The 24,041-nt window shown below is 46.2% G+C and overlaps 1 protein-coding gene across 2 annotated transcripts in view; it reads right to left on the bottom strand.

Moving 5' to 3' along the window:
• The window catches only part of SLC35F3 (solute carrier family 35 member F3), a 187,640-nt gene that overhangs the window by 33,816 nt on the left and 129,783 nt on the right, over positions 1-24,041 (bottom strand). For both annotated transcript variants that reach the window (XM_075445469.1, XM_075445475.1), the window contains one exon: positions 16,757-17,081. In XM_075445469.1, coding sequence (XP_075301584.1) covers positions 16,757-17,081 — 325 coding nt within the window. The remainder of the gene's footprint in view (positions 1-16,756; positions 17,082-24,041) is intronic.

Raw genomic sequence — 24,041 nt, 5'->3', positions numbered from 1 at the left:
TCACACGCTGTGTTTCTTAGGTTCACGGTGAGGTCCATGACGAGGTGAGAAAAGCATCCCCCCCCCCGATGCCCTCACGCTTCTGCCTGACCCTCCCTCGGCCGGTACCGTGGGACCACAGCCCCCTCCACAGCAGCTGCAGAAGTCAGCACTCGTCACCAGCTAGACGAAAACCAGCAGATTGTAGCAGAGACGTGCCTCAACCTCCACTGCAGGCTCTGGCACAGGCGCTGTGTTTGTGTCCCTGTTGGGAAAGCACCTGGCGCAAGCCGCTGGTGTGGACCAGGATTTGCTGGATGCTAATTTCATACAAATATTAAGCAATAATTATACTTACACGGCTGTGTGAGCTGGGCAAAGAAGACACAGGCTTAGATAATGGAGATTTAATCTAGCATGCACTCTAGGAGAGGAAGGGAATTAGAAGTCAATAAATAGAGAACAAAAATACACGAATGAACAGTTCAGCAAGGAAAATGTGTATGGGCTGGAGTCAGGCCAGTGCCAAGCCTGGAAGAAAGAAGAAGACAAAGAAGAAGATCAAGGCTAAGTCTCCTTATTGCTCATGGCATCTGAAGAACGTGTAAGATGATGGATGCGTTAATTAGCTCACTGCATCTCAGTAGCTGAAATAGCTGGTAGGTGGGCTGAGCCATAAACCAAAATATTCTCAGCATGTGAGAGAGGCTGAGCAGGCAGCTTCAGGATTACAGGGGAGAAGCGAGCAAACAATGTCAGCTGCCCAACAGGGAAACACGGAATCGTACCTTGAAGATAAACAGTGGGAAAAAAATCTATCTAATAATTCTTGCTCTTTGGTTTTGATGTGAATTTTAATTTATTGCTATGCTCGCTCAATAACAATATATTTAACCGTTTCCCTTCAGGATCAACAGTGCATGTAACAACATGGACAAACATACTAAGCCTAGGGTACACAGTCAATGCGTTCTTAAAATTCAGGACATGGTTTAGCAGGCATGGTGGTGCTGGGTGGATGCTTGGACTCGATGATCTTAGAGGTCTTTTCCAACCTCTGATTCTATGATTCTATGAAAAGAGAGTTTTCCCTAATTACAGAGTATAATTCGTGAAATAACTAATAAACTATTATTTTACTAACTCCCCGTATCCATGTTTACTCATGTGCACTGCCAGAATGGGGTAATTGTGTTTCATGTGAGGCTGTTATTAAAACTTAGAGCATCCCCAGAGATCTCCTAAAACTGAGGTTTACATGTGTTGGGAAACGGCTCGCAATCACATTTGATGTATACATAAATCATCCTAGAAAGTAAACCAGCAGAGAGAAATGATTTGGTGTTGATGAGATTAATTATATTTCTCATGGAGACAATAGAAAAAGAATTTGAAAAATAATCCATAGACAGCACAAATGAGCAAGCTGCATGGAATTACTGGATTTCTCCACCTTCAGACTGAAGTCCTTGGAGGATCATACTAAATTAAAACCATAAATTCATATTCAGGTACCTAATGCACTGACTTTTCCAGTGGGCTGAAGACTGTCATCACCCACTGATTTCAAGAGGAATTATGGGTGATCAAAATCGGATTTAAAAATAGAAGTAGGAAGGTTAAGCATGGTGTCTCTCGCACAGGGCATCAGCCACGGTGGGATTCCAGCCCAGGAGAGCTGAAACGCCCTGCTCGATCCCCCCGCAGAGCCAGGGCTGTGCTGGGCTGAGGGCAGCCTGGAGGGCAGTGGGGATGGCGGTGGGGGTCTGACGGCGAGCCCACCGGGGCCACCCTGCTGCAGGCACCGCCGTGCTTGCGGGCAGGCGAGCGCTGGGGACCCTCGTCCCCTCTCCTGGGGCTCCAGCTCTGCTCGTCGGGGTGGAAGGGATTGTCAGAGCAGCACCGGGCAGCGCTAGAGTTAGAAAAGCACAAGAGCTGTGGCTTCATTTTCCTTTCTTTTTCAACAGTCTGTATTTTACAGGAGAGCTCCTGCTCTGCAGGACACTGTAGGCAGAGTGTCAGAGGCAAACCAGCCTGCTGCCCCTCTGGGATACCACTGCTCTCGCAGGGTGAAGGGCCTCAGCATGTGCATTCAAATGCTGCATCTACACATGTGCACACATACCTACACACATGCAGACATATGCACGTATACACACACACACATAGGTACACAACCGTAAGAATCATAGAATCACTAAGGTTGGAAAAGACCTCTAAGAACCTGAAGTCCAACCATCCACCCAACACCACTGTGCCTGCTAAACCATGCCCTGAAGTACTGCGTCTACACGTTTTTTGAACCCCTCCAGAGATGGTGACTCCACCACCTTCCTGGGCAGTCTGGTCCAATGCCTGACCACTCTTTCAGTGAAGAAATTTTTCCTAATATCCAATCTAAACCTCCCCTGATGCAACTTGAGGCCATTGCCTCTCGTCCTATCGCTGGTTACTTTGGAGAAGAGACATCTCCAACAGCTTTCATTACTGGCTCACCACTCCTTCCAGCCAAGTCATTACAGTTTCACCACAGCCTTCGGTAAGAGTAGAGAATCCAGCAGCAGGACCTCAAAAATGCTACGCAGAATACCCTGACACCTCACTGAGTCTGACTAACAGATTGGTGCAGAGTCACAGTGCCCCGCGATACCCCTGTCCAACCCCCTCGATGTACACAGTGCAAAATCCGGCCTGTTTTACTGCAACCGTGCACTGGGGAAGCTGGGTTAAATTCGGCTCTGTCAATACCGCCCCTACACAGCTAGAACAAAACACTTCAGCAGCTGGGCTCAGCCCTTTCTCAAAACTTAATGCTCTGTGCCGAAACTAAGAGAAAGAGAGGGTACCCAACAAGCTTCAGCCCTTTAGAGAGAGAAAAATGTACTGCACAATAGTTCATACTGTGACTAATTTTATTTCAGCAATAAAATAAATCGCTAATTTTTTTTTCGCAGTCTGTTTTGCTACCCTCCCTTGTTCTGGATCCCTGGCAGCGAGCGTGCCGCTCCTCCCCCTGAGCACTGTTAGCGCGGCGAAGGGATCTGAAGAACCTCACGGGCGCAGGTACGCAAAGCACCTCCGGCTCTGGGTGGCTGGCGATGCCGCCTTCGTTATCTCCTAGGGTCGCTGGCTGCTTTCCCAGTGCTGGAGAGCTGGTCAGCTTTGCCATAGCCATGCTGGGGCTACCCAGGTGGTACAGCCTGCCGAGATCTCACTGCGGCACCAAGGATTTACGAGCTGAAGAGCCGCAGGCTGAGCTGACCATAGGGCAGGGAGGTGGCTCTTTTGCTGAAGGGATCCCACAGCAGGAACCGCAGCTCCTCCGTTCACGCAGAAAGACCAGTGGCACGCAGTGGCAGAAAGCAGGGGAACCCGTAAACTAGCTGGAAACCTTTTCCATCCCACTGTAAATCACCCATGCTCGTTCATTTAGTAGTGCTGGGCTGGAATGAGCCGCTCTGGTCGCTGCATGAGAGCATGGGAGAGGCACGAAGACGCGTGGCAAAGACTGTAAGGCAGCCATTAGGATTCAGTCAGGCATACTGAGATTGACAAGGGACATCAGCATGATTTGCATCAAGTCTAATGGAAAAATCAATTAATTCATTCTCGGAGAAGCACAGGATAACAAAGTTGAATCAACAAATCTTGCCTGGTCAGTGCTGTTTGCAACTTTAATGGCCAGGAGAAGGGAGCGCACCAGAACACGGGAGCGGTTACAGCCCGCATCCCTGGGGAGCAGGGGTGGACCAGGTAAGCAGGCACTCAAACCAGGACGCGTCTTTCAGCTGTCTGCATGGAGGGACTGTGTTCAAAGCCGTGGGTAAGCTGAGTCCGTGCTAATGAGCCTATCGGCAGGAGCAGGTTAGATCAGCCATGATAAACCTAATTAAGATGCAAGAGGCTCCCGAGGAAGGGCAGCGTCTGCTGGAAACCACACATTGCTTGCAGGATGGGACACTTGTCTCAGCCCTGTTGTGGATCTGACCCCATGACAAGCCCTGCCCCCTCCCCTCAACGGAAATCAGTACCACCACTCCTAAACTCCAGTAATTAAGCTAAATTAAATATCAAAGATCCAGAAAATAACACTAGCAAGGCATCAGGGAGGCTTGCTGATTACTCTCTTTCAGTTTGGTTCATAAACGTCGCTGGGCAGCCGGGAGCCAGTTTCAGGTGACTTACACTAGTGCGGAGTCCCATCTTCACTGACCCCAGAGCTGTGCCGACACGAGATATTTTTGGTCTGAAAAGAGCGTAAATGAATTGAGGGTTTGGCTCATGGGGTGAGGACTGGATAACATGATGACAGAAGGGCTTTATAAACTTTTATTATTCAAAACCTCTTCTGCAAAGGCGAATACGCCTAGGCAATTATCTCACTTTAGCTGCAGATGGGCAATTCTGATGCAATTATTATGCACCTTCAGTACTACAAAGCTTTCAGTGCCATTCCTTTGGAAAACGTCTGAATTAAACAGAATGACAAAACTAACGAACTATTGCATCTTTTTCCTGTCAGCTGCACAACATCTCATAGGTGCCATCAGTGGGGGAGCCGCGTGGTCACGGCTGCCAGCCCCAAGGCACGCAAACGCCAAACGCCCGCTGATGGCAAACCCACCTGCAGCCTTCGGTAGCTGAGGTACTTGAGGAAGGAGAACTCACCGTTGCACATTCAGATCATGACATTGGATTGACTCCAGGATGCTGTTTGTCATCTCTCTTTCAAATTTCCCTAATGAGATGTTTCTACGCGTGCCTAAAATCCATGGTTATTTACTGTTCAGCACTAGGCAAAGGCTTTTTGGGTAATGAGACTCCAGATACCCAAGTGTGACAGCGGAAAGCGTCTGAAGCCACCCTGACGAAGAGAACAGTTCGTTTTTAGCACCATTGCTACGGACGAAACACACTTGTCTCCAGTTTCTCGAAACTACTTGTCTCTGGCTTCTCGCACCAAACATATCCGGGAAGCCAGCTGTTGGTTTTTTGTTTTTTTTTTAATCCTTAAAACAACACCAAGTTCAAGAAATATAAAGCAGCAGACAACATTTTGCAACTTGCCAGCCAAAAGTAAGGTCCACAATTAACTGTACATACAACCGGTCCTCACTATGATTCCTGTTTACCTGAAAATAAAGCCAATTCGATGCTCACATTTGAAAAGATCCCAAGAAAATATTTTTAGCAGTCTGATAAATTTTATTTGTACATTCGTTCATGTTAAGAAACAAATCTGTTGACACATGAAATAGCTGTTGCTGGTATGAGTAAATCTTCCCTAGATACTCCCGTGTGACTTGTCTGGACCCCTGTAACTTGGATGGCTCTGTGGCTGCTCAGCTCTGCAATATCCCACGCTAAGAACCTACAGCCAGCCCCAGGACTCAACACACCAGCAACGCTATGCTAAGCACACTGTCCATTAAAATAATGTCGGATTTACTGACCCAGCTTAGCTCACAGCAGAGCTCAAAGAACTCTGCTGTTCACGCAAGCATCACGTTTTAGCAGAGCTCACGCAGAGTGCCCCCACAGCAGGCCACCTTTCCCCCACCACCTCCCATCCCCAAGCAGGCACTAACCACTCTTTCGGGGTCCTCTTGCTTTTCAGATTCCTGACAGGTCAGCTGCACACTGTCAAAAAGCTCCTGCCTTGTTCCAAACACCTCGCTCACGCTGTCTGATGCCCCCGAGCAATTTCCTTGCCTTCTCCAATCCATATGTGACCTAGCTGACCTTTATCACATCCCCCTGCAGTTATCCCTTTTATGTGATGGAGAGTACTAAAAAAGCCACGTGGAACTTGGTAAGGCAGAAAGTAACAGCATCATAGGAATTGCCTGGAACTACAGAAGAGCACGGTTGTTGAAGTAGTTTGAAAAATCTATGAAATCGAAAAAGCTCTTAAATGCTGTAAGACTTTCAGAGGGTTGGCCTTCATCGCTAAAAATTTCATGAGCAAGTGCAGGACTGCAGGTATGTTAATGGAAGGCAGCTGATCATTTGGCTGTATGTCACTGTATCCTCTTCTGGGATACAACTTTTTAACGTTAAATTTTTCTACTTCAGTTCTCCAGAACCAAAAGACACTTATTAAAAAATAATTTGGGGGAGTAGGGTGAATTTCAGCCTGGTCAAAGTCTGAGTTCCCCTGTGAAAGAAGCAAAGACAAAACATATCTTAAACAGCTATTAACTTGATATTTTTAATCTTCACTGAGCCAGACCCTTCTCTGATAGAAATCAGCATGCTGTCATGGGACTCAAAGGAGCTGTGCCAACTAGGGTCAAGTGCTGGCAGGACCCATCACATTTAATATAGAGAGCTTCGTGAAATACTGAAAATGCTAGGTGAAAATTTGAGTGATTATTAAAAATAAGCTAAGCAGAAACACTTTATAGTGGGTTAATACAGGTTTGGGTTTTTTTTTTTGAATTTCAAGGTTAATAAAAATTAAATCAAATCCTCAGGGTTTGAATCAACATGTCCTTACCTGAGGACAGACAAATATGTAAGGTGGCCCTGGCAAAAAGGGGCAAGCAGCAGCAGAATGGGTACCATTCATGCCAACACATTCTGGTATGTGTAATTCTGTGGTATCTAGAGACAGGATATTAAAAGATGCAATCAAGTACACACACATTTAAATAATGATAGTTATGTTTCATTCAGGGTCTGCAGATAACTAACCATTAACACAATAAAAAAGTAGACTTGATACCAGGCAACCTCAGCTATCAATACAGGCTGAGGGATGAAGTGATGGAGAGCAGCCCTGCTGAGAAGGACTTGGGGTACTGGTGGATGAAAAGCTGGCCATGACCCGGCAGTGTGCGCCGGCAGCCCAGCAGGCCAACCGTGCCCTGGGCTGCATCCCCAGCAGCGTGGGCACAGGGCGAGGGAGGGGATTCTGCCCCTCTGCCCCGCTCTGCTGAGACCCCCCCAGGAGTCCTGCGTCCAGCTCTGGAGCCCTCAGCACAGGACAGAGCTGGAGCTGTGGGAGCGGGGCCAGAGGAGGCCCCAGCAATGATCCGAGGGCTGGAACCCCTCTGCTGGGAGGAAAGGCTGGGAGAGCTGGGGCTCTTCAGCCTGGGGAAGAGAAGGCTGCGGGGAGACCTTATTGTCTTTCAGTACTTAAAGGGGGCCTATAGGAAAGATGGGGAAAATCTTGTTGTGACAGGTCAAGGAGTACTGGCTTTAAACTAAGGGAGGGCAGATTTAGACTGAATATAAGGAAGAAATTTTCACAATGAGGGTGGTTAAATCCTGGCCCAGGTTGCCCAGAGAGGTGGTCGATGCCCCATCCCTGGAAACATTCAAGACCAGGCTGGACGGGGCTCTGAGCAACCTGACCCAGGTGAAGATGTCCCTGCTCAGTGCAGGGGGGTTGGGCTGGATGGCCCCTGAAGGTCCCTTCCAACCCAAGATTCTGCGATTCTTTGTGGCTCTGCGCTGAGCTGATTGGACTACAGGCCTCCCTCCCCAGGTCCCCAGCAGCCAGAACTACTCTTTTTCTATGACCTGATGTTCAGGATATCATGGTGAGATGGTCTAACAACAGAATCATTTGTGAAAAGGTGAAAACATCAGACAGCATTACAGAGCTGTAGCTTCATTTTTATTCTAGGTACTCCTAAGAGATATTGAAAGTAGAGGTGCAATTTTCTAGTGTGCTATTTAATAGCAGAGCTTTTCATAGCTGAAGAATTTTCTTTCAGTACTTGGAAATCTGTATGTACTCCAGCTGAAAGCATAATTAGCTAGACTAGTGAAGAAAGCTGTAGTTTCAGTACAGAAAAAGCAGGATACAATTTTCCGTTGGGCTGGCCTCTACAGTAGATACAGTAAAGAGAGTTAAGGTTAAAAAAACCAGTGTTTTAGTGAAGCAAAACATTTTTTAGATGCAATGCAAGGGCAAATGCCAGATGACACAGAGGAATGGAACCCTCCTATAGCGAAAGGACCCGGGCTCATACCATCCAAGGGCGCGCCATCTTAGCAATGTACTACACAAAGGTTAATACGACTCTGTCACTGAAGGGATGTTCACGATGACTTGAGATCCCTGGGATTTAACATTTGTGTCTGCTGAAAGAGATGGGGGATGCCATCCTTCACTTAAGACTTCCAGGGGCCCATTCCCCTTGTGGGAGTCTGAACATTTTACCAAGGCAGTAGGAGGTTTCCAAAAATATGAAGGAAACCTTGCAGCAGTCTCTACTTGCTCACGAAATAAGCAGCTTCAGCAAATGAATAAACAATCCCCCAGCTCCAAAGAGAAGGAATGCGATATAGAAATTAATAAACCACCAAAACCAGCTCCACGTGGGGAAGCGTCCAGCTGGAGATACGAGGAACAGGGAATGGATGAGGTGGCCAAAGCGGATTTGGTTAGTGTAGGCCTGCTGAGGACAAGAGACCCAAATGATGTGGCAATGACTGTAAAGGCCATAAAGTAAATGAGGCTCTTTCCTTTAAACTGTCTGAGTTTTAGCCCCGACCCCAAGGACTGACAAACAGACCAATAGGAGGGCTCTTTCTTTTTCACAGCAAGGCTGAAGAGAAGTGGTTTTCACTAACTGCCACCCAAAGCATGCGAACGAGGTCACAAAACCAGATTTTATTGGTCTGCTCCATTTTGGATTGGGTTCTCTGGAGGGAAGCCACCATTTAGAAAGGTGTTTAAGCACTGGAAACACAGAATTACTTGCACATGGGTGTGTGAGTACGTATATGAACCTGTCTAGCCATCAGCTCATGTCTTACTGTTGTTTACCTCCAAAAAAATCAATGGATGTTCACAGATAACACTATCTAACTGCTCAACAGGGTTTTTCAATTTCTGAAGCCCTGCTCACGTACCTATGCTGCTGTTAACCTTCACCTTTGGCTATTTCTCCCTTTTTACCAGCTATAACTTTGACTACCAAGCAAGGGTGGCCAGCTCCTGCAGATCCGGACTGAACAGGATCTTCAGCCAGGGACTTGTGCATTTATATGCGGCTGCCTTTTCATACAAACACAAACAATCCTGGGAAATCTGGACATGGTCCATAACCACTAGGCAGCTGGACAAAAAGGTTTTTTCCACTTCTGTAGTACTGCCAGCCTCCAACACTTCTCACTGTATCATCCGTCTTTATTGAGAGCTGTTAATTATAGCTACCAAGTCTGTTACCGTACAGGCACTTTCCTTTTTTAAAGCAGCTTTAAAGGTAGCTGCCTTCAAGATATTTTGACACAGATCTGGGCTGAAGAAAACCACAGAATTCCTTATCACTCCCTCCTGAGTTCTGTTGTTTGTGATCCTGTTGTAAACAAGATGGGAGAACCTATCTAGGATAGTCCCCGTTTAATGACCCTGTGCACTGGGTGGCAAGATACTGACGACCAAGGCAAAACACTTCTTGCAAAGGACCGGCTACAAACTCTGTCTTCTTCCATGTTATGATGACTGGGAAAACAGCATGTCCATGCTCACCTCAGCTTTCTGCTTCTTTCCCCACACAAGATCACGCGCTCTTTTCCTGGTCTTTTTTTCCTCTGCTAGCCACAAAATGCAGTAATTTTTATGTTTGTACGTGCAGGTTATGCCTGGAGGCAGGGAAGGGAGCAGGTCCCTTCAGCCTGGCTTGCTTTGGTTCCACAATCTCAGTCAGTGCAGAAGGATGAGCACAGGTAGGATCACTATAGGTGGATTTGCTCTTGAGGTCTCCTGAGAAAAGCCTTCGCAGCGTGGAAGCTTGGCAGCTTGCTTTACTAACCAGAGGAAGAGCCAGTTGATGACGTGCAGTTTAACTACTGACCAGAGATCATTCAGCGCTGCAAGACGTGACATTTTTTCCAAGCAAAAGCCATTCCTCACAGCACGTGCCTTGTCTGCAGGTAACAACAACAATTACTTATCTTTCTAGTCCTTGCCTCAAGCACCATTACCTCATAGGAGGCATATAATGTAATTATTTTAGAGCATCTGTTCAAGCCACAGCAGAGAAGACAAAAGTAATGGAACAACAAGACAAAAATACAGGACATCACTTAATTCAATTATCCTTGGAATGATTTTGCGAACCAGGCTCAAGATTAAAGAACCTGTCTTTCTCCTGATCGGGCCATACCCAATTTTTATTCTCGATTAGCATTCCACAAAGGTCCAAAAGCCCAGAAGAGGTGATCCTCAATAGATCTTCAGATTAAGGCAAAGCGTTTCACAGGGCATGAATGTTAAGCTCTTCTCAGAACATGATGGTCCAAAATACAAACCCAATCTCCAAATGTAAACTGGGAGGCTAAACTAGAAAGGACTGGTTTCCTAAAGAAGAAACCACGACTATTTTCTCACAGAAGCTATGACATGAGCTCTCAAAGGCAGTGGTAGCTACCTGAATAGAAGGAATTCGCAAACCAGTCAAACAGAAGCTTACAGAAATTCTCTTACAGGTGTTTTCAGGAGATGTAAAAGCTGGAGTAGGTTTAGGAATGGAGGTAGGCATATAAATGCAACCTCACATGCCCAAGACCCACATGCAGGATTCGTGTCGAGAGCTACCTCCAGAGAAGTTAGGACTCAGGCATTAATTTTGGGGCGTTCTGCCAGCCACTCACATCATCAGCCCGGTGTAGGTACCAAGCTCCCACACCATGCACCTGAGGAACAGAGAAACTACCACCCTGAACACGGACCCATGAGCAGTTTTTCAAGCTTTCCAGTGGAAAACATCAAGAGGGAGTGCCACCTCAATTCCAGTTAGGCACTTAACTCAGGGATCGTGGAGGGCTCCCACTAACAGCTCAAGTTTGGCAAACAGACTTTCTCTTTCTCCCCAGCTTCTCCTGCTGTTTACCTTACATGCCTCACGTTTGTGTCTCCTCTATACGTGTTTGCTCTCCCAGTGCACTTTAAGAGGAAACCAGGCATTCAGCTCCAAGCTGGCAGTGCTTGAATAAGCAATGTGGCACTGACAAGCCAGCTGTGGCAAATTTCCTTGATAATCTAACCCCTGGTACTGTCTTCAGTGTGTAGAAAAGACTTATGTGAACAGGAGGTTTCTCCAGAAATACTCTGGAGCTGGAGGACTACCTATTTTCTCAAGAACAGACAGCCTGTAGAGCATATTTTTGACAGCTGGCTGAAAAAATTTTGTTTCAGGAGCCACAAAGAACAGGAAACCGTGACACTGATCTTTAATCACCTAACAAAACAAGTCTGCCCAAGAAAGCAGCTGCAATGACAACTTTGGTGATAATCTGGCAATAATGCAGCACAGCTGTATTATCCCAAGGTAGCAGCAAGGAGCCACCTCCAGAACTTCCATGGGGTAACACAGCCCTTAGCCCATGTCCCAGGGGGACACACTTCCCTATTCAAAAGGAAACAGACAGCAGCTACCATGGGTTTCTTCAGGAAGAGGTAATTATTGAACTTTGAGAAACAGAAGTTAACAGCAGCATCACCTTAAGCACTGTGGTTTGGGCTTCAGCTGAGCTAAGCCCAGCTGAATGCTCCATGCCCTAGCCCAATGCCGCAGGCACAGTGGGTTGGACATGGGACAGATGCCCACCAGCACTGCTCCTACCACAGACACCATGCTGTTCCAGCAGCAGGCTTCGCCACTACCGCTGCTTGCTGATAGCACATTTTGGCCTTGTCTTCAGCTAGAACCCCTGGAAGAAAGGTGCAGATTCAGTGAAAACAGTCTGAGAAGTGATACCTCAGCCCATCAATAACACATCACCAACAACAGTTCAGAGATCTGCAAGAGAGATACAGATGACCATGGGTGTGATAAACCTCTTGCACAATATCCGCATCTTCTTTTAATGAATCGCTTCAATACCAAGCACAAAGGTAGGTCCTGACAGACTGCTGTAGAGATCAAACTGATTTAATTTGGATTTGCTCCTGACTTGTATCTAACTTGGGTAAGAATCAGATGCTGTATCTTTTAATTTCAAGGGGTTTTTTTGTTCTTTGGTTGTTGGTTTTTCTTCCCTCAAGAAGCTAACGGGAACTTGAATTTTAAAGTGATTTTATTTTGAGGAACACAAAGTAAATGGGTATTATTTTAAGGCTAATGTACTGAATTAGGCAAATAGAGTTTATAAACTGATGGTTGTTGAAAGAAAACATGCTTCATTGGGTGACATTTGCTAAAAACACTTGCATTCATCATGTCTTGATGCCTTCGTAGCTTATTTATGACTCTGTTAATGCTGTCTGCTCTGGTGGTGAAGCTCCCACCTAAGTAGTAATATAAATCAGTAGGATGCCAAAAGTCAACCACACTGCAACATTTTAATGTTGCTGGGTAAGAGAGACTCATGAATACAAAATGCCAAAAATCAATAGTAAAAAAGCCTCCAGTCACGCCAAATCAGGCTCTGACCTTCTTCCCCCTTAGAGCTTCACCGTGGCTGGGCGATGGGTTACCAGCACTGGATGTCCGGGTTCTCTGCCTGCTGCAGCAGAGGAGGGCAGCGCCCACGGCGCAGTGAGCTGCACTTTCATGTGAGTCAGGATCAAACCAACGGACCCAGCTTGTGGAATTACCGGGATGCCAGGCTACTGCCTCATCTCCTCCATGCTAGCAGAAATGCGTGTAAAACCCATTTAGAAACTGGCCCACCTTTTTTTGGACATCATGTGAAGCTAAGGCACTGATATTTTCTGGCCACTGAAGAGCTAAGTCTCATTTCTGTGCCCATACACACATAGAGCAAAAGCTACTTTCATGAAGTTCATATGCTGGTAAATCAAAGTGAGATCTGCTACATTAGTCCTCTGCCATAGTTGCCCCCAGTGTTTTGGTTCAGTTTCAAAGAAATAACTATACTTTGATGTTACCTGCAACTTTTTATCTTTCTTTTCAAAGAAAAATCTTCAAATTCTGAAAGATTAGTCGCAGCTAATTTGGGGGCAGTATAGGGACAAAACTCTGTGAAAAAGAACATGTTAAAACATGTTCAAATGTGGTTGTACATCAGTGCAGGTACGTGCGACGAGCCTTTCAGTCACCCCAACACATCAGCTCTACTCAAGGTTATGGGAGAGATTTAGTTTTCTGGTGTTTTCTCTCGCCTTAATGCTAAGTGATAAAACAAATAAATAAATAATCACGCAAACCATTCTGGAAAGTCCTGCCCTTTCCTTCTCAAAAAATCATTAGATAAGACCGTACCATCAAAAATAAGCAAGCTTTCTGAGGTATTCTCCTGCTAACATATGAACACAATCCTCTGTTATTCCCCCCTAGCTGGCACACACAGAGTGAGTCTCTATAAAAGGTGTGTTTTGACCTGCCTAGAGACACAGAAAGCTAAGTAATATCTTACAGAGATTTTAATTTAATCTTTCATGTAGCCAGGGAGCTTTAAGCTCTAGCGCTTTTAATTTATGTTACCTCATAAATTAATAACGTAGGTATTATGGAGGGTAGCTCATCAGATTAAACGTGTCATTTTATAAAGCAGTTCGGAAGCAAAAAGTACGAAGCCAAAATGAAGTAGTCTTAAATGATCCATTAGGTGCATAAATCATTACATGTGTTGTTTCTGCACTGGACAGTGGTTGAAATGAATGATAATTTAGTTACTGTAATTTTATTTTAAGGTAGTGAGCACTTGCACAAGAAGTAAGAGAGCAGCACTGACCCTGGCGTGTTCTTCTGCAGCCTGCCAGAGCTCTCTGCGTCCCCCCCACGCAGGCGGTCCCATGCCAAGGGTGGTGGCATCCTTGGTAGCGAGCGTGAACACGAACGCATGAGTTTTGGTTTCCCCTGAAGACTGACTCCCTCCCCATGCTGTGGGCACAACTGATACTCTACTTCAGCTTAAAAAGAAAGTTTCTTACCATGCAAAATGGGTCAGTCAGAAACCCTTAATACTTTACATTACGGTCTAATACTCAAAATCTTAGCAAGAAACTGAATAAACCTGCTCTTAAATTTAATGTGTGGTAGCAAATTTATTACAACTGTATGTGCTATAAAACGGGGAAAAAAATCTGTGCAGCTTTAAACTAGTTTGTGTCCACAACAGGTATGTACTTCTGTGAGACTACGAAACATACACATTCATATATTTGCAGCATAGTATATAAACCTACTGGTACAACACAATAGCAAATTTAAACCTAATAAGCCATATCATCTGTATAGGATGGTCTATCTATTCACTATATCTGTTATCAGTATCTATTCACTGTTCCTACATTTTATGATCCCCCTTTTGTAGATTTTTTTTCCCGACGGCTGCTGTTCTTTACATGCTCTTTAGCTGTGTGGCGAGGCACCCCAAAGCATGCCTGCTGGTTCAGCCACCCCCGAGGCAGGGGCAGTGGGAAGGGGGAGGCTGAGCTGCCCAGCCCTGCTGAGGACGTGTCCTTGGCGAGCTTTGTGGCCAAAAAAATGAGGTGGCTGTGGATTGTAGCAACCTGTGGAGCCAAGATCTGAGTATTCCTGCCTTTACTATCTCACTGCTAAGGTGACTTAGATGCTGTATTTCCACCTTCTCCCACTACCACGTTTTCATTTATCTCATTGCAAATTCCTGCCAGAGTACATAAAATATAAATGAAGGTGACGGATAAAAGAAGCAGCAAATGATTAAGCAAGCTGCTTGTTAGTTCCAGGTCAGAACTGTCTTATTTTACCTATCCAGAAGCCCATGCAATCCCTTCCTAACATGTCCAACTGTGCCTGGAGTGCAAGCTTTCCTGAAGATAGTAATGCCTTGTATAGAGCTGCAAAGTCTCTGTATCTCTCTCTCTCTATATACACCCATACATATATATAATATGCAAAAAGGGGCTACAATTAAGAGGGATGCTGGAACTCAATGCTTGGGTTTTCAGACGTACGTGCATGAGACATCTCAGCCGTAATGGAGCAGGCAGATGAACAGTAATTCTTTTTACAGTAATTCTTGATGCAAGACCACTGCAAGGTCTCAGCATAGATAGCGGACATGCTGAAGCAGACACTACACAAAAACACGGTTAGGGACAGTCCTCCCTCTTAAGGGCTATCTCATGCCAACGAACAGAGAATACAAACAAATCAGAGGCCTGTAGTGATTTGCTTAAAGCCACAAAACAAATCTGCAGCAAAGCTTGGAACCAAAGCCATGTCTTCAAGTCTACACCAATAAAAAACTGCGGATTAACCCTATTCAGTCTGCTGGTCAGACACACAAACGCACATATTTTACTAAGCCTGCTGCAAGCTTACTTGTGACGATGTTCCCCTGTATCCCAAACAGACTGCAGGGCTTGCACCTGCTCTTCAACACAGCCATCATTTAATTAAAGGGAAGACATAAAACTACCAACCATATCAATTAACTGCAGCAACAAAGAGCGTAATGCTCTGGTTTTAACCCCAGGCATCTGGCGAACCACAACCGCTCACCCCAGAATTCAGCAGTATTTAAAACATTATCTGAGAGCAGCTAGAAAGAAAAATACTTAAAAACCAAAGAAATGAAAAGGTAGTTGTTTTGGGCTAGCATTTGTTATTGTTTTCAGATTAAACTGTTGCTTTCTCTAACGTCCATACTTCTCATCTCTGAAGCCACCATGTTTGCTGCGGAGTAAACGACAAATACAGACTGCAGGCTGCAGTGCAGGAAACCTGGCATCTTATGAAAATGCCTTCAGAATTTCTGGATGCTGCTCTAGGACCTGCAGTGAACAGTGAAATTCCTTATCTGCAGCCCCCAAATGATTCAGAAGATGAACAAACTGTAACCATGGCTAAGCAGCAAAATTTCAGCATTTATAATCTTAATCCTTTTCATCTGAGGTAGAGCATCTCCTGAGTACCCTGGTTTCTTATATTTTCTCTGCAGTAAGTTTCCACCGCGCTGCTGCGCAGCTGGAGGCTGAAAAATGTGTACTTCTTACTGTTTACTTTCTGAGCTACTTCATTAAAAGGCCATGAGCCCCACTGTGTAACAGAAGGTGAAAACGTTGTTCACATCCTTCCACGTGTCGGGGAAGCTCTCTGACAAGAGACATCTTGATAGCTGAGTCATCCCATCTGTCCCAGGCACCTCTCAGGCCAAAACGAGATGAGACGACGGAGAGCTCACCCAGAGGCAGCCCTTCAAGCAGCCAGAGCATCCTCAGCCCCTCACGGAGGACGGGCACTCGGGGTTTTCCGTGAGCGCTTCGGGCTTTGTGGGTTTGGCTTGCTCTAAAGACAAGGTGTGCTGAAGACAAAGTGCTGCCTTTGGTTACGACTGCGCTTCCTCCCGGAAATAAACACAGCAGCTTGAGCCGAACTGGGATCAGAGCTTGGCTTCTGATGTCAGGGGCATAACGCCAGGAAAATACCGCAATACTTTTTGCTTGGCTATTCAAGGCACTGCACTAGTCCTGAAGTTTGGAAAAGAAAAGCTTACTTAGCTTACTCAGAGATTGCCATGAAAGTCAGCTGTGGGTGGAGGAAGGACGTATTAATACAAAAATGATGTTCACAGAGGTTTGCAGAGAAAACTCCTGAGAAACAATTGCAGAAAATGCGGGCTTTCATTACGTGACTTGTATGTATCAGAAATAAACCTGGATTTCTTACTGTTGGAGTGAAATTGTATTAAGAATAATCACATACCACCTAGCACAGGACAGTGAAGGAATTCAGAGTATCCTTTAACAAAACCTGAATGGGAAAGCAAATGCAAGTTCGATTTAACCGGCTGACCTGAACAAAAAGTCTGCTAGAGGCAGAGCAGCATGCAAGAGCCACAGGAGAAGAAACAAAAGCTCCCATACCTGTATCTTTGCTTTGGAGACTGCTTTTCAGCTGACTTAAAAACATGTCCAAGATAATACAAAGGAAAGAATAAAAAGTTCCAGTTTGTTGCAAACCACGTTAGAGTGAAGGGTGCATCGAATTTCTTAAAGGTCAGTTTTGCTAGCTGGGTTGAACCCGACCAGGAGGAGCAGACACCCAGGACCACGGCCACACCCCAGCAAATCTTCTTGAGCTGCGTCACGGAGCATTTCCAGCAACAGCGGTTCACCCTTCCACCGCCTTCTGCCCCGGCTTGCATCTGTGCTTCGGCTGGGGCCGGAGACTCCCGGGAGCGCTCATCCCCTGGGGAGAAGAAAACACCAGGCTTACTAAGGAAACCCAGCCTGCACTTCAGTTTTCAAATCCTAGGCCCTTCCAAAGTCACGTGGAGCTTTACCAGCAAAAGAACCCACAAAACGTCCTTCGTTTTTAGATCATTGCAAAACCTCTGGTTCAACTGAGGCATAATTACAATGCAAATAATAATTATCACCCCTAGATTTAGAAGCCACTGGGTAAAATGGAAATGAAAATTACATGTTGCTTTGATGTACGTCGAAAGGCTTAACACACCACTTAAACTGATGCTGTTAGGATGTGTAAATGAATGAAAAACACGGCGCTGAGTTTAATAAAGCAGCAAAGGGGAATACAACAACACTTGGAATTGTTATTGTCTTGGAAAATGTGGAGCTGGGCAACTTACGGAATACGGTGCTTCTTAAAAGGAGAGAGGGGACAATGCATATAATCTTTTAGTTAAGCACGGTCACTGCAGCGTAAGTAGCACGATTAATAGCGAGCTGGGATCATTGGGCATTTCATTGATCCCTAGCAAAACAGCTCTCCCGAGGCTGTAACCAAATGGCAAAAATTAGACCAACCCACAGGCTGCCCCGAAGGGCACCTCAAACTAGGCAACCCGAACTTTTTTTAGCTCGAGCCCTGCACCAAATGTGACGTGGCACACGGACTGGAACTTTGCCCCGGTATAACGGAGCCTCAGACGCTGCTGGAAGACTCACACACGCCTTACTGCTGACTCCAGGGTCCCAAAGGAGAGACTGCTCCTCAGCCAGGCACCCGAGCGCCCATCAGCTCAGTTACAGACACTGTAAGAACCAGGCGGCAAATTCTGAAGACGGCATCCACGTTTGGTTTCAAATCGGCCACATGACAGCCATCAAAACCTCCTTTGGGCTTATGTTTCCAAAAACTTGTCTCTTTCACATATTAGAGCACTTTGTTTAATTAAAAGATAATTTCTCTCCCCCAAAACCCTGCCCCTTTACTCAAACAGCGTAAACATGAATTGTTCAAGCCCTGCTATTGTACCACCATCAGCAGACACTGTGTCCAGCTTGTGAATGAAAGAGCGAAGCGAGGTTAGGTGGTTGAGCTCCTACGGAGATGAAAATGCGCTGGCGGACCTCAGCAGCAGGCCACCGCCTCCAGGGCTGTCACCTGCCTTGCTTAAATTCACCCCATTCGACACCCACTAAAGCTGTCGGTCCCCTGCATGCAACCCTCGGCAGTGATTGCTGTTAAAGGCCGACTCCAGCTTAGCCGGCCCATTCACCTGAAGGAGGATGTAATAGTAATTCACGCTGAAAGTCAGGAACTGACAGCTTCAAAAGTGTCCAGAGGTCACCGCATGCGTTGGAAGGTGAATAGACAAATATAAGTACGGCCAGGACAGTGAGAGACTCTGTTATTGCCAAACGTTTATATATGTTGAAGGCAGACTAAGAGATCCAGAGACAAAAAATCCTTCCTTATCCTGGTGAGAGTCAGTATTTGGAAGGGAGAGTGTCTTTAAATCTCTTCTATCAGGTCAACCTAAATTTGTATTTATATGAGTTAATACATTATTAAATAAAAGGTTTATTCAAATCACAGAATCACAGAATCACAGAATGTCTGGGGTTGGAAGGGACCTCTGTGGGTCACCCAGTCCAACCCCCCTGCCGAAGCAGGGTCACCCAGAGCAGGCTGCACAGGACCGCGTCCAGGCGGGTCTTGAATATCTCCAGAGAAGGAGACTCCACAGCCTCCCTGGGCAGCCTGTTCCAGTGCTCCGTCACCCTCAGAGGGAAGAAGTTAAATGGAGGGAACAATTTCATTCTTCCTTTACTGGTAAGAAAAGCATGATCTGAGCTAAAAGTACCATTAGTTTGCCTAGTAAAGCTGTGGTTTTGTTTTGTAATGGGAAAAATGGTGGCCTCTGTTCGACATCTTGAAATCTAGAAAGAATGTACAGCAGCAAAGGTATAAAAATCTAGTCTTTCTGAGCAGCTTTAAGAGAGATGGGATGCTGCTGATCTCTCCACTTCTTCCAGTTCTCAGCAGAAGATTGTGTGGGCAGCTTCCCACATAACAGGAGATGCACCAGCAGGCCAACAAATTACCCGAAGTTAATGTGGCTTTGTATTAAACACCTCATGGAAAGGTTACAAGCTACCTGCTAACTATTAGAAGATGCTGGAACTGAAAAAAGGCTGCCTACGAACGCTTAGCTCATTCAGAATAATTTTAATTCATTTTGTTTACATCACTGCTTGTAACTAATGCTTCTTGCCTCACTCACTGCACAGACCCGTCAGGATTCAGTTTACCGAACAACAGTACATTGATTTCTCTTAACTTCACCACGCAATGGGCAGCTGTCGGCACTCTCTTTGCTGTCCACCACACAAGCTCTGCAATGATTACTCAATTTTTCCTTTCCTCTCAAGCTTTTCCACTGCAATGCCAAACACTTCACACAGCCCACCGAACTCCATCATCCTTCCCATGGACTGAGGGGAGAGCTGGGCACAGAAAAAATGAATCCAGGCAGTCGAGGTGCCAAGCGAGCGCTTAGGAGGGTTTTGTACCACTGTGTCAGTGCAGGGAAGAGCCTCCCTCCACTCACAGTTTGCATCTCTGAAAGTAGGAGAAACTTATAGAAAACAATAGAATCATTAAGGTTGGAAAAGATCTCTAAGATCATCAAGTCCAACCGTCAACCCAACACCACCATGCCTGCTAAACCATGTCCAAAAGTGCCACATCTACACATTTTTTGAGCATCTCCAGGGATGGTGACTCCACCACTGCCCTGGGCAGCCTGTTCCAATGCCTGACCACTCTTTCAGTAAATACATTTTTCCTAATATCCAGTCTAAACCTCCCCTGATGCAACTTGAGGCCATTGCCTCTCGTCCTATCACTAGTTACTTGGGAGAAGAGACCAACACCCGACTTGGAGACCTAGGCAAAAATGTTCCTCTGACTAGAAGATAGCTAGCAGGGTTCCTGTCGTCCCCGTCTTCTCTGCAGTTATTCCCCTAGGAAGCAGGAAACCAGGATTTAAATGCTTCCTGCTGAAGATACTGAACACTAGGGAACATGCCTTAAGCCACTGGGGTATATGAAATCCCAAGACGAGTAGGTGGTCTGAATCACAACACTGAAGCTGTGTGACTTTTTCTAAAATAAGAATTGACCGCTGAGACAGCAAGGTAACAAGTCTGTCTCTCTGGCCTGACTTGGCAATCACTGAAAAGGGGGAAAATCACAACCATACCGTCTGACCCACCAGACAACATAAAATAACGCAGTGTTTGGTGGACACCCCACAGCAGATGCTGGTGAGGATCTTCTCCCCACCAAGGGCTGAAGCCGCCCACCCTGCTCCCCATCGCACTGTGCGCATAGGCAGGAGTCAGCGGCTCATATGGACAACTCATACATGAGTATCACTGCTCTTTAACTCTATTCCATCGCAATTACTTCTTATGAAGTTAAACTTTACTGATGTTTTCTCTGCTCCATAGGCAAAATGACTTGTCCACGTACGTTTAATTTTGTGTTAAACACACCAACAGAAACATTCACTTTCAGCAAAAGACAATACTGTGTGTATCACTTCTAAAGTGATGTTGCCGCTCGAGGCTTGCATTTGTAGGGGTGCTCATTCTTTCAATGCTCTTACATGCTGGATGGAGTAAAAGCTTATCCTAGGTAGGACTGGTTTCAAGACGATGGGCCCCATATTTTGTTGTAAAAATCACTGACCCGGTGATTAGCAGTTACAAGCTGACACCTCTTTTAACTATCCGCCAGTGAAACTGCATCGTGCCCTCCTGATTTCCTGTGCTGCCGGAGAGCTAGATGCCAAATGGACACAGCCTTTTCCAGTGGATATGGCACTGTCCTGGAGGATACCTGGCACATGATCTGCCCCAAAAAGCCAGACTGTCTTTGGAAACAGCAGATGCTCCAGATAACATACACCCATGTGGTCCCACTGAATCAGAGAATGCTTTGGGTTGGAAGGGACCTTTGGTGGCCATCCAGCCCAACCCCCCTGCAGTGAGCAGGGACATCTTCACCTGGATCAGGTTGCTCAGAGCCCCGTCCAACCTGGCCTGGAATGTTTTGAGGGATGTGGCATCGACCACCTCTCTGAGCAATCTGTTCCATCCTCTCCTTTACTGCATTGTGGAGTTGCCTGCCAGCTGGCATGCGTAACACCCAGAGCTGTACCCTCTGTGGGCCCTGCCCACTCCCTGTGTCCCCATGGGGACTGTTTTTGTCACCCAAGTCACAGGTGCACAGATGGGGTGACATCAAACCCACACGTGGATGAGAAGCTCCTCACTCTCTAACACTGTTCAAGGGCCAGCTGGCAACAGAATGCACATGAATTTAAAGATGGCAAATGGCTTTTCAGAATGGATGAGGCAGGACATTAAAGAATTTTATTTCTGGACATCCTCTTTCAGACTTTTAATGGGTTTCTTCCTTTACCCCTTGCAGCAGACCGCTCTGTTGCTACTGTATCCCCCAAAGGAGTAAATCAAGATGCTGAGATAGAGAAAAAAAATGCCTATCTTGCTTTTATTAAATTTAGCTTTTCATTCTCCCTTTTGTTCTTCTTCCTGTTTCATAAATCCCAACTAGAACTACTCCTTTTCCCTCCCTTTCAGCCCGTCTCTCTCCCATGGCATTCAGAAGCAACGGAAGGCAATCACCCCCAATGCTACTGCCAATGCCATTACCCACAGGGATCCCCAACCCCAGAAAACAGCCGTCCTTCTGCTTCCTCCATTATGGGCGAGACCCCTCTCAGATGACTTCAGATACCTGTGTAGGGACATCTACATCTGAGCTACTCAGTCCACGCTCCCGGCTGAGGCCATGTAGAAAAACAGGAGAGCACTGCTTACCCTACATAAAGTAGACGCCTTAGGGGATGTGCCCTTTCTCACTGAAGACAGATGTTTGCACTGGGTTAGAGAAAAACCACCCCGGCAGAGGTTACACCTTGAAATAGCCTGTCCAGACCACTTCAAAAGAGCTTTAAGGCGTAAGAGCCCTGAGCACAGCAAGACAGCTAAAGGCTTACCATAGGGCCACACTGTACCCTACTGTAAATGTTAAAAATGTCATACTGATAAAAACCAAGCATGACATCCATCGTCTCAGTTTGAGACATCTGCTGTGCAGACTTGTGTATCTGAGTCAGTCATTTACACTTTCTGCATAGTTAGTAGACAGACAAGAAGACATTTCCATAGCACGATTTATCTCCTCCTAAAGCAGATATTAAAACAAGCCAGATGAATCACCCTCTCCAAGTGCTTGTTTCTCTCCACCAGCTCCAAACAGTCTGGGGCGACAAGCTCAGAAGTAGATGTCTCTAGCGTAGGTGTCTGAAGCTGGGTGAGATGAGTCCCACCTCTCCCACCGCTGCTGTCAGGAACAGATCATAAAGCCACCACAGACTGCACTGGTGGGCTCAGAGCTGGGCCTGGCCACACAAGCATAAATAGCTGTCACCTGCGGACTGCTTTAGCTGTTGCTGACTAGTCAGCAAATGAGCGAAAGAAGTATTACAAGCGTGCCGGGTGCCCTTGCCAACTCTTCAGAGCGAGAAAGTGACCCTCACAGACTAAGGTCCTGTCTCTCAGGGACCGAAACACGTGCCTAACGACAAGGCACAACTCCGCCAGCTTCCCCAGGCCATGAATGTGCTTCAACGTCAGCATACTCTTAAACAGCTCCTTAAATCCGGCTTCTGGAAAAAATTCTGACAAAAGGAAGAATCCTCACAGGTCTCTCTGACAATCACAAACGAGCCATCCTCAAAGCTTTTCCATTTTGCCAGCCTCTCCCGTGTTTTGTAGCTGCTTGCGCATTGCGCAGAACAAGTTTGTAAAGTTTGCAAAAATATGATATGCTCATCACAGAGGAGAAGGAGCTGAGGCAAGTCCTGCAAGACAGCACCTGACCCTCAAGTGCGGTTAGAGCTCTAGAAACTGGTGACACACATGGGGATTGGAGCTGGACACTGCACAGGGTATACTGTCACAACCTTGAACGCTGTGTGACTTCCTCTTCACCCAGGAATTACTACACAGAGAGATCAGTGGGAGACCATTAGTTCCAACGCAATTACTTACCAGTTACAAACACACTTAAGGAATGCACATGATGACTTCTGGGGGTGGTTTTCTGGACACACAATACCTCAGTAGCAGACTCCCAAACTCCTTGAAATATTTTTAGCCCATTCCTGTCTACCACACTTGCTAGGCATTATTTAGCTGTACAGGATTTTTGAGCTAAGCTGTTAAAAAACAGCTGAGGCATCATCCTGTGAAGAGAAGATGAAGTGCCAAATCCACAGAGTGATCTACATCTCTAATTGCCCCTGTAGTTGTCTAAATCTGAAATGAAGTTTATCCAGCTACGTTGCGCAGGCATTCTCTTCGCAGTTGGTCAGGTTAGAGAGAGAGGTCTTAGGGACTCATCTGTCACCTGGCAGATCACCCAGCAGAGAGTGCAGCTTTCTCATGCCATTGTCCACAATGACCTCTCCTTTCACAGGTCATCCTGACAGCTGGTTTTAAGGAACTGTTAATATTTCATTTCAGAAGCCAGTAATCTCCGCGTATCAACCTTTCCAAAGGCCTATGTCTCTGCTGCACAGGACAGTAACGAGAGCGCGCACAGCCTAACGTCTGCACCAAGGGACATTCCCTCCTTCTCCAAATCTGCTCTAGCTTTCCCAAGGCTGCTTGCACCAGCTGTATCCTCCTCCCAACCCCGCTAGAGATTCTCAGATGCCAAAGAATCTGTTCCTGGGCATGCCAAAGCATCCTGACTCCTAAGCAGGTTTGTGCCTCTCTTACAGCCAAACCCTGTTGGGATTCAAAGACACATTTGTTTCCAGCTCTCATCTTAACAATCACAGAATTATGGGATGCTTCGGGT

This window comes from Opisthocomus hoazin, chromosome 2 (genome assembly GCF_030867145.1).
Source record: "Opisthocomus hoazin isolate bOpiHoa1 chromosome 2, bOpiHoa1.hap1, whole genome shotgun sequence".
In the NCBI taxonomy this organism is placed as follows: Eukaryota; Metazoa; Chordata; class Aves; order Opisthocomiformes; family Opisthocomidae; genus Opisthocomus; species Opisthocomus hoazin.
Note: the sequence above shows the minus strand (reverse complement) of the source record. Positions and strands in the feature narration are given on the sequence as shown.